The sequence below is a fragment of the Chiloscyllium plagiosum genome, unplaced genomic scaffold (assembly GCF_037043375.1).
Source record: "Chiloscyllium plagiosum isolate Xiang-an unplaced genomic scaffold, Cpla_swu_hap1 HiC_scaffold_34, whole genome shotgun sequence".
Classification (NCBI taxonomy): Eukaryota; Metazoa; Chordata; class Chondrichthyes; order Orectolobiformes; family Hemiscylliidae; genus Chiloscyllium; species Chiloscyllium plagiosum.
The window spans coordinates 39,008,509-39,020,408 of NW_028270172.1; the positions used below are offsets into that span (position 1 = coordinate 39,008,509).

Consider the following 11,900-nt stretch of genomic DNA (forward strand, 5'->3'; position numbering starts at 1 on the left):
CTAGGACATCCTGCAGAGGTGTCCTGGAACTGAGATGACTTACCTCCAACAACTACAGCCATACTTACAGCATCAGGTATGACTCCAACCAGCAAAGATACCTATTGATTCCACTTTTGCTGGGCTTCTTGATGCCATGCTCGGTAGAATGTAGCCTTGACAGCAAGGTTGAATGCTAACAATGGGAGAATTAGGCCAAAATCTCCGACATTAATTTAATGTCAGAGAGATATAAAAAAGACACCAAACAATGCAATTCTGTCCTTTGGAAGTATAAACTTCCCAGGTAAATACTGCACATATGCACTGGTTGAGACAGTCACAGGCTCCCAAATGCAATACTGACAAATGTTTCTAAATTGGCTTTTGTTGCTATTGGAAGGATCTGCCTATTATCCTTCTGACAAGGGGGTTAGGTTAAAATTGTCCTTCATGTAGGGGCGGTGCTAACTTTTCCTACCTTTCTCATTAGGAAACTGAACCGATGCACTGTCGAGGAGTTTTAAATATCCTTTTCTATTGCTTTATAGGACTACATTTGATGGTTATTTATGAGATTTCAACATGGGTGCTTTCAGTCCTGAGGAATTTTCCTGTTTTGCGACATCAGGATTCTGAATTTCTTAATCTACTAGAATGTTACTTGTGTTGACGTGGATACATTTTCCAATACTTTCTGGTATGGTTCCCTTTGGCTAACTGCCAATGACTTTTAGAACTTAAATTGGGGCTCCCAGGAGTATGTAGTCGGTATTCATGATGTCAGTGATTGTGCAAGTTCAGGATTTGTAATAGTTCATCTCATATCCCAAGACACAGGGAAGTTTTTATTAATAGTACCATGAACCTATGTCATAAATTTAACCTCTCCATCCTAAAACTGAAAGTTCTTACTCTGTTTCCACTGGCACAATCTCCTGGGGATTCCACTGTAGACAATGAACATGGATTTGAAACATGATATTGTATAAAGAGAAGTGTGGTCTTCCTGATATTTCATATTAACTGTAAACGTAAAACTTCAGTTAATATTGAAAAGCCATATATTAAAAAGGCCTCTAATTTATTGCAGAACTAGACCCTTAAATAGTCAAGCACTCAGTGCAAAGGATTACCTTGAGTTATGCAGTACAGAAACAAACCCTTTGGCGCATAATGGCTATGCTGACCAACAAGCACCATCTTATAGAGTTATAGTCATACAGCAGAGAAACATATTTCAAGCGTTTTCAGACAGCGCTGCAGTGCACATTGAGTAGTCTTCATACATCAATGGACAATAATATGGGTGCAGAGAGGAGGCAGTGGCTAATGTACAACAGCAAGAGACACAATCTGTTACAGTTTTACTCATAAGAATGTTTCTTCCAAGGTATTATTTTCTTTTGTGTCTGCTTAAATGTGTGGTTGTCTATTTTTGCAAATGCTAATAGAAAGTACAAGTAATTGGATTACTCCTTGCAGAAGGAAACATGACAGCTGTATCAAGAAAGACTGAACAGGCCTAATAAACCTCTTCAGGATTTCAGAAAGTTTGATTGAGTTGACATAGAGAAGATACTTGCAGGCAAGGCCAGAACTAAGGTTCATTAACATAAGAAGATTGTTTCTAAATCGCTAAGTCAGGAGATAGATCTTTCATCAGAAACTGGATGGAATGTGAAACTCTTGACCAAAAAGTAAAGTGAATATTAGAAATATATTTAAGGACAAATGAGAAAATCATATAAAAGTGAAAGGGACAGAAACAGAAACTGATTAGATTATATTAGAGATTCATATGGTAGTATAAACACTGGCATGGACCAATTGTCTTTTATTCATTCGTGGCTGGCTAAGCCAGCATTGACTGACCATCCCTAAGAGTCAGCCACATTTCTATGGGGCTGGTGTCACATGCAGGCCAGACCAGGTCAGGAAAGGACAGCAGATCTCCTTCCCTAAAAGACCTTCATGAACCAGATGGGTTTTTACAACAATCTAAACGAATTACATGGTCACTATTAAGGCAGCATTTTATGAATTCAAGTTTCTCCTATCGCCATGGTAGGACTGAAACACATCTCCCCAGAACATTTATTTGGATTCTGGATTACTAATCCACTGACATTACTAATATGCCACTGCTTTCCCTAGTTGAACCAAGCAGTCAGAATCAGTGCTTTCAGTACTGTACTTTGTGATAGCATGCTTTAGAAGGGAGGTGCTGTACAAACCTTCCACAACTTTTTTAGGAATTCAGTGTGTCATTGATCAGTGCATTCCTAGAATACTCCTATTTGAACTGTTGGCCGTTTTAAATACTGAGTAATACAGATAAATGTTATAATTAAGATTCAAAATATGCTTGTGTGTTTATTACTTTTTGAAATTCAATACTATGATGAAAATGGGACATGTTCCTGCTTTTGAGGAACAGATAGACTCATTTGGTAGCAGTTTTGCTGTTGTGTTACAAGGTTGCAGAATCAAGGACTTGAGCACATAATCTAGGCTTCATGTCTCACTGCAATAGTGAGAGAGTATTGCATTTTTAAAAATACTGTCTTTGAACTAAATATTAACCAGAAGCTCCACCTGCCTTTCCAGGAGTTCCTCTGGTGCTGCCGACAAGACTCCTTCTCAATCAACACCAAGGAGAAAAAAACTCACTGACTATTAAGCACCATCTTATAACATTTCTCTGTGCAGTTACCAGGGCTATATATCAAAAGGTAACCAATTGTATGTTTTGAGGATGTAATAAGGTATGATATAAAAGCAAGAACTTTCATTATTTATAAAATATATTAAGTATCTTATTAAATGCTGCCCCCTTACATAAAACTTCATTATATCAGGCCAAGGTATGTTTTCTATTGAAAAGGAACAGTGCTATTGCGTATTTTAACCTGAGTTTAATATTCAGATGTTAGTTTTTTTATAATCTCTTTAAGTCTGCCTCTTCTCCCATTTTAACAATCCATTAAGACAATATACAAGAAATCAGACAGGAGCATTCTTCAAATAAAATATGAAAAATAGCTTGTTCCCATATTGGGCATTTCATGATCTCAAGTTGGGGCAAAGTGCTTCACAATGTGGTGTAGCCACCAGAGAATGCAGGAAACACAGCAGCCAATTTGCTCATAGCAAGATTCCACAAACAGCACATAATGTTTTGGATATGTTTATTAAATATTGGTAGGGTTGAATTTTTATATGTTATCTTTGAAATTGTATCATGGCTTCTTTAATGTTCACTCAAGAGGTCAGACAGGGCCAATGCTTAACAGTCCATTAGGTCACACATTCTACTTTTTGTTTTGAGAGTTCTGTCTTCGTCAAAAAAAAACTCAACTTACCAAATAAGAACAGGAATTAATTCACATTAACACGGGGGACTGAAGGAAAAAAGCTGTTCTGAAACCGCAGAAACCCAACTTGCAGTTGAAAAAAAAGTTTTGGTTTCAGGCTATTTCTATATTATTTCCATATTTCTACTATTGTGTTTAGTATGTCATCATTCAAAATCATTTCTGTAATTTGAACGGTTTGGATAATTAATTTCATCTGCCTGTGCAACTCTTATTTGTATAATAACTACTTCTCATTGGTAATAGACTTAAAACCAAGATAACACAAGGTTAGTGCTGAATAAACCCTCAGGTAGCTCGTTAAAGAATAAATTAGTATTTCATAGATGTCTATTGATCTTAAAATTTGCAATATTTGATTGGGACTAACAAAACTGAGTTCTGAATTATGATTTCTTAATTATGGAATTTCGAGCATTATTAGGAATGAAACGGAGGCAGTGATGTGGTATTGCTCTGGAGAGTGATCGTTGACCATTTATTTTGATTCATGGAGATTATTATGCATTTGTAATCCTCATACAGATGGCCAGGTGAGAGGTATAGCTCTAGCAGGAAAGACAAATCTTGCACCGATGATTGCCTATTTTCCCTTGACATCACTCGTCTGTAGGGGGCGAAATTGAACGTAAAATAGTCCCCAGCTCAGTTTCACTCCTGGTTATTCTGGCGGACCTTCCAGTCGAGTCTTTTCGTGGTGTTTGGGTTGGGGTGATACCCGTTATTGGAGGCCCCAGTGGTGCATTTAATATTCATAAATTACCAGCCTATCTTTAATTGTTTCTCTGTGGGTATCTGAAAACATATAATGCCGAATAGATCCAGATGTCTGTGAAAGAAAACAAAGCTGACTGTGGTACATTACTCAAACTGCCACCCTTTACAAGGAAGGGGGAAATTCTCTGCAAGGCGACTTAAAAATACAGAGTTTAAAATTGTTTTAAATGCCATTACCTTCCGTCCGTCTTCCTAATTTGAAAGGCTTTTTTGTTGCGTAATTTTATTGCTCTCTAGATTTATCTTACTTCATAGTGTAAGTTACACAACTCTATAATTCTGAAATCAAGAGTTATGGATCAGTACATGCAAACACTTGGCAGAGATGGTACTATGCTGGTATTTGCAACTGCACCCAAATCTGTCAGCTATTTTACAAAAACAAAAATCACTCAATATCATTAACTCACACAACTATCTTGTTGCCTCCCCTCTGATCCAATTGTGAAAATATATTCAGATGTATAACCCAAGAACTCACAGTTGAATCCAAATTTAATTCAGATCTAACCAAATCTTTGAGAGATAAATCAAGTATGAGTCCAAATGTTATTGCTATAAATGGCCTGTAAATGTTTCAACCGTGCAAACCCAATTTTAAAAACCTAATCAAATGGCTGTTTCTAATTCATTTTTCCCTTTTAACCTATTATTAGATTAAATCTAATCTAATGGTCTCTGTGCCCATCTCTGTGCCAGATCTATCCGAATTCGTCCAGAAGACCGGGTCAGGCTGCAAAACAGATCTGACTGTTCGAAATTACTTAACTGTAATTCCCAGCCACAAAATAAAGTGACGTCCCGTCACAAATAGTTGCTATTTCCCCCATTCCCCAAAACCGTTAGTCAACGGAGCAAAATGCACAACCCAAAACTGTGTCAATTAATCATAATCCAAAATACAACGATCTAGGCTCCTGAAGAGCCGCTTTAAAATGTGTAGAAATTTCACCCCTCCTCCCCCTTCCCCTAACCCCAACTCAAACGCAGCCCAAACTCACAACACAACTCCTGTCTCCAGTCTGAGACTGATGTTCCGAATGGCCAGCCAGGATCGACACGCACCTTCTGTGATGTGTTTTATGGTTTCATTATTCTTGTCATCACAACTAACTTATCCACCACCGAAACCAATCATTATCAGTTTCTGACAGGCCCAATCAATCAAGTGTACGATTCTTCAGACCAATAAAAATACTCTACGAAATTGTATTTATTCAAAAACTGCCCACCTCGAAATCCAATCAATCCCACCAATCCCACGGTGAAACTAGAGGAAAATCCAGTCAAAACATGTTTTCACTCCCTCATGACAACAGAGTTACCACTGATTCGAAACCACAGACCTCAAACCAGGAAAAAGATTCCCGGTGTCCTAGTGTTTTCACTAAGTTTCCTCTAGTTATGTCGCACAAAAGCAGACACTTAAAAAAAACTCTTCTCACCACTCTCCGCGCGTCAGAATTGAGTAAACATCAGAAAAAAAACTCTTCAAAATCTCAACTTTTTTGCGGTTTATTTCCACGACCTGACAGGTAATCACTTCCATTTCAGGTCTGTCTTTCGAATCTTCCACATTCGGTATTTCCCAAATATCTGAATGTAGGTGCAAAATGGTGAGTGTAAAAGGTCTTTTAAGAACCGGAGAATTAAGATGACCAATTGGAAATCAGATTAAGCAGCACTTGTGCATTATAACTTTGCCTAATCAAACATTCCCAAACCATATCTCGAGCAGGGCCACCCATCTCAAACGATTGCCATCAATTCGACTGTTATGACGGCTCGATCAATTCTAGAACTAAGTCAGGCGTTATTCTTGGAAACATTTTAGTCCACCATAAATTAAAACGGCGTGGCTAACTCTAAGGGGGAAATGTCTGTAATTTATCATACCGGACTGGATCTTGAATAGTCTGGAACTACATCTTGTGTGCAAAACACCAACATTTGTTACTGAATTATCTTAAAGCCCATTTACTACAAAATGGATAAAAAGGTTCTAGTGTAGCTGACAAATGTTTCCAAACAGTTTACTTTTAAGTTACGATCTGGCTCAAAATAAACTTTATCCAATCAGCCAACGGGGGAACTGGAAATTATGATTACTTTCCCTGGTTTCGGCGCGAAACCCACGGACATCTGTGGGTTTAGCTACAATACGGAGTTGAACTAAATGAAATTGCGTAAACAACAAGTTATAATGTTACTTACATCTTTATAAAATGGACAAATTGAATATGAAATTATTTCCCAATTCATTTTGGATATACTTTCTTACGGCCTTGTCAAACATCTTCGATCTACAAACTGCTGGTCCAAATAAGTACATAACCGGCAACATTTTAGTCAGGAAATTGATTCACCATGCGCACGTCACTTTCAGTGTCAATGAAGGCCGTGAGGAACAAAAGAACCCTTGTAAAACTGTACAAAAAAATCTTTTTTTAATAAAAAATATCTTATAATTACAATGATCTATTAAAGCATATACATTTCCACGTACACTCATAGAACATCTTGAATATGTACAGCAGGTTTAAGATTCGCCGCCCACCCCTCCTCCTTTCTATACATTGACAATTTTTTTTTAAAAAAGCATACCGACACTCCCCTGGTCCAAGCCAGTTGTCTATGTAAAACATGACATAACATCTGGAAGATACTGCTGGATTAGTAAAAAGCGTCAGCAATCAGTTGTTTTTAATCGATGAAACTTTCTACTTTTTTCCTTAGATGGGTTTCACTGGTTTCTTCCGCCTTCCGATGAGTTGTCGATCAGCCTGGTGAAGTCCCTCAATTTATCACCCCCCACCCCTCCCCAAGTGTCCCAAGATCAGAACTCTGCTTTTTTCCCCCCCCCAAGTCTGTGCCGTTAACGCTGAGTAGCAGAGAGATAAGACGTGATTTGGCAGAAACCCTTCCAAGGACAGAGTCTGTTGGACAGGTTTTTGGCGTTGATCGCTAGGATTTGATTTTTTGTTTTCCTTTTTTTTTCCTCCCCCCCTTCTCTGGTCTGTTATGTGTGCGCGCGCGCGCGTTTCTCGGGCACACCTGTATAAGAAAAATGAACAGAGGGGGTGTGTGAAACACTCAGCTCCAGACTGACTGGCGCCACCAACACAATACAAGGCATGCTTGATCAGCAACCCAAAACAAATCAGGGTCAAACAGCAGCTCCAAACCCACCACTACAAACTTCAAACAGGGACAGCTGCATGCCACTTAAAAAAAAACTTGCGAAGTTTACTTACAACGTTAGACATTCGCTATTATTTTAAATGAAAGTAAATATTAAACAATGCACTGTTTATTGCCCACCTCACACAGCATCACATCAGCGGCACAGAATGCTGTCCTCTGGTCTTCTGACTTTAGACCCAGCCTGTAACACAAAGAAAACACTCCTGAGCATTTCTGACGGTGCACACATATCCCTTGCAGAAACTCTGAATTTGAGCAACTCATTTGTGTTTACTGTAAATGTATCACTGAGAACTACACGTCGTCTTATCCGAATTATATTAAAATGTACATATTAAAATTTACATTGTCCCTTCCCCGATCAGAGTCCTAGGATTTTACAAAACGGCACGGACTAACAAAGCAAGAGTTCTAGATGGATTTTGAAATAAATCTGTCCCCAAAAAGGCCTAAATGAACGAGATTGCTTTCACTGTTACACTCCTAATTCTCCAACCTGTGTAGTTTCGACATGAATTAAACGGGATCTGGTTCTTTCTATAGTTTCCATCGAAATTGTACCTAGTACGTTGAAAGAGGTGTTAGAAAAATGATCCCTGTTGTAAAGCGAAACGTGTTCCAAGGTACAATTAATCCACACTTCTACGTATTTTTTAAAAATTAAACTGCATCACTTGAATATGGAATTTGAATTCCAACTGAGTCACAGCATCAAACGGGGCGATGCTGATGTATGTTTTTAATGTATAGGTATCGATTCCGCAGTCTTAGCAGTTGTTATCGTTAACGTTTCACTAGAAACATGCCATCAACATATACACACTGTCACATGCCTGTAATTCTGCAGGAGTTCCCACTGGTAGTGTAGAGAACAGACAATGGGATACGATAAGCGTAAATTCCCCATCTCCCGGGCTGTAAGGATGAAAAACACGGGGGAATACGGCTAGCTTTGATACTTGACATTTAAAAAATGGTTTGCTCTTAGCACATTCTAAATGACTAAAGTTTTGAAATTTTTAAAAATAAAAAATCGATTGTTTGCAATCTAGCTAAGGCTCTCTTTCGCATGCTGTAAGGCGACCGAGACAGGAATTTCTTTTAGAGATGTGCAGTTTTGGAGTGAAGTTTAGTGACGGTTCTCCCCTTTTACCTGCTCGGTGTTGAGAGCTGTCAGAGGATTCCGGGGTGCCGAAGAGCAGATCGCCGGCTGCGGTCTCACCAGAGCCGGGTGCGTCTCCAGAGCCAGCTGCAGATCCAGAATGTAGTCGATCACATGCTGCAGGATCTCCACTTTGCTGACCTTCTTGTTCTGGGGGATGGTGGGGACGAGCTGCTTAAGCTTGGAGTAGCAATCCTTCATGTCGTACTGCAGATCCAGGGACTCCTCTTCCATCTTGCAGCGGGCGATGCTCAGGCTGTGCTCCGACAGGCAATGCAATGTCATCTCACCGCAGCCTGCCTTTTTCAGAGAAGAAACATCACTCACTGCTTTCATTGCGCCGCTGAATAACACTTCCTATTTACTGTCAACAATAGTGCAGAGAACTCTGCGAGAATTATTGCCTTATAAATGCAAACCGAGTAGACCTCAAAAAACAAGAAATAAAACCCTCGCTGCTTTGTTTTGGTTTAATTAAATTGATGTGTTTTCTTCGCTTTAAAATTCCACCACTAGCCTCCAGAGGTGCAAAATTCACACTGAAGTCAGTGAGGAGAGCGTTGCGCTTTATAACAGTAAGGGAGATGATTGAAAGCCGTTTTAGCAAATCACAGATCGCCCACTGCAGATATCCCAGCTCAGTCAACGAATGGCAAGGCGCGGTTCATGGGGCAGCTCCCAATGCCCGGGGGTTGATTCCGCTGGGAGGAGCTGGGGCGGGTAAGGGAAGTGTCAGCGAGGATCGAGGAGTTGCAGAGGTGGAGGGCTGCGCGGGGGGAGTCAGCGAACGCGGGGAAATTATTTACAAATCCACTAATTAATCCCACTGTAGTTCAAGGAGACAGTAAACTCGGGCGTCTTATTGTTCTCTATGTGTTGTTACAAGGAGTCGATGCCCTGAACCAGAACCGACTGCACTTTCGGCACCTGAAGAGCCTCTTCCACTCGAGCGAAATACCGCTCTGTATCGGTCAATCAGTGAAAAATACGACTGGTATACTTCTGCCGTACATTTTGTTTGTGTGTTTAAATGAACTAGAATTGTGAGATTCTGCAGTTTGAAATATTTCTGAAAATATTTGTAAATGCACGGTATTTATAAATCGTTTTTTTTGGTCTTTCAATGATTAACTTTTTGCACCTAATACAGATTTTTAAATGAAATTCATTGTGCGCGACTTTAATTCGTACTTATGTCCCACTAAGACACAGCACATCTATTTATACGTGGTGCAAAACAACAGGAGCAGGTATTATTTCACCACGTACTGGAGTTGCAAATTAACGGTGTCATTCCATCAGTACTGCAGGCGCGTCGCCCGTATTATATAAAAGGTGGGGTTAATTTCAGGAAACAATTGTTTCACATTTTCTACGACATTGTGCGTGCAAATTTATTTGCCTCTTTTTTCATCCTTCATAATATTGTGCTTAAATTGCACAAGGAAATTGGAAATATTGGCGGCGAACTTATAATTGAGCTAATGGTGTGTAACCTGGACCCATGATAAAGACCTCACAAATCTGTCCAAAGAAATCTTAATCTTGTATTGAGGATGATTGTCCCGTTACAATATTGAAAATAACATTATGGAAACGACCACTTTTAGTCAAATTTATGGATTATTTATTATAATGATTACGGTGCGGATCATCCACTTGAAGATACTTATTCTACCGCACTATATTATTATTCGAATAAAAATCACTGGGCCGTAACAGTAGGTCATTTCAGTGTGTGTGGAGATTAGTTTTCCAGCTCAGATGTGTTCTGGCTCAATGATGTGTCTACTTGTGCGAATGTCTGTGCACCTACTTGTTTTTATGTGCTTGTGGGCATTGCTGTATGTGCAATGATGTATTTGTCTCTGATATGTTTCTGTAGCTTTCCATGAGTTAGGAGTATAAACAGACGATAGCCATAACCAACACCGGGACAAAACATTGTCATAATATAGATGATAATGGAGGCCTGGGGTTTGGACCAGGTTACAATAGAAATTTTGGTTATAGTGTATAGGAAGTCACAGAGGCAAAGCCAGAGCCAGACTAAATCTGATGGGAGGGTTAGGTGAATGCCTTGAAACCACTCAAGTGTATCAGTCGTTAAAATTTGTAGAAATGTAGATAAAAGCGAAGAAGGCAGATAAAGAGATTTAAATACAGATAGATGGTTAAATGAAACAAAATATCTTCCAGTTCTGATGACAGGTCATTGGCCTGAAGCATTAGCAGTGTTTCTTCTGCTGTAGATAATTTAATTTCTATTTACTAGCATTTTCTATTTCTATTTTAGATAGATTGTAATAGTGTGAACCATATGCATGTTATGACCTTTGATGCATTGAAGCTAAAAATGTTTGAGATATTGTCCACAGTTCTTAAGGTGGGTGAGGGTGGTGGGTATTGTGATGGTTCTCATGTCTGCTAATCCTTCTATCTCTCAAGACTTGTCTATTACTATGGATCAACAGAAATAGAGAGGTGGAATTAAAGATATGTTGACTGAATGTGAACTTAATAAACTAATGCTTTTCTGCATTTGGTTTCTTCCTGTTCCAACAACAATTCTCAGTATAGATGCTGAACACTTCTGTGCACCATCTGACTTGATAAATCATGTTGCCAAAGTGAAAATATTAATAATTGTGACTTTTTTTATAAGTTCTATTAAAAATAACTTGCAGCTAATTACCAGCAAATTCCATAACCAATGCATTCAATGATATTACATGGAATTATTTTAATGTTGCAATAAAGAAAATCAACACCTCTTGTCAATTTTGATTTAAAATAAAGCAGTTGGTGGTTTTATTACAAAGGTTCTTCAGAATCACTCCTAGCACCCACTACAACTGATTTGTTGGGTTAGATTCGCATTACGATATCTACACTTCAAAGGACAGTTCATGCTTTATTGATATCATTGATGTGGAATTGCAAGAATATTTAGTATTCTAAGGTGGATCCTCCTTCCAACATTTTCTCTTACGGCAAAAGATGGCTTCAAAATGCAGTCCTGTACCACCTCTTAACAGAAGCATGTGTGTATTGAATGAGATGTAGCATGTGTCACAGCGACTGCCAACACTTATACTGTTGAACCACGGTACAGATTTCTCACTATACATTCCCCGTCTTCTTCAAAGGTGTAAACACATCAAATTCAGGCTAAAACGATTAACCTGTGTGTTTGTAAGATGAAAATTTACATGGAAAATTATTAACAATTAAAATAATTATTCAGAAGAAAAAATTACCAAATTATATCAAAATTCTGATAAAGTTCTTTTTATGGATCTTAGATAACTTAGATATCTGCAACACGATTTATGCTCAGAAAAACTGATGATCTTGTTTTTAAACCATGAGTTCTTTCCTATTGGGATATTCTCCAATGG

At 38.6% G+C, this 11,900-nt stretch overlaps 1 protein-coding gene across 1 annotated transcript; it reads right to left on the reverse strand.

Moving 5' to 3' along the window:
• Nucleotides 1-6,558: 6,558 nt before the first annotated feature.
• Nucleotides 6,559-9,022, reverse strand: LOC122564374 (DNA-binding protein inhibitor ID-4). Its single transcript, XM_043719157.2, has 3 exons — nucleotides 8,491-9,022; nucleotides 7,455-7,518; nucleotides 6,559-7,187 (listed from the first exon to the last, which is right to left on the reverse strand). The coding sequence occupies exons 1-2, from the start codon at nucleotides 8,833-8,835 to the stop codon at nucleotides 7,471-7,473; spliced, it is 393 nt and encodes a 130-aa protein (XP_043575092.1). The 5' UTR covers nucleotides 8,836-9,022; the 3' UTR covers nucleotides 6,559-7,187; nucleotides 7,455-7,470.
• Between the last annotated feature and the right edge of the window lie 2,878 nt (nucleotides 9,023-11,900).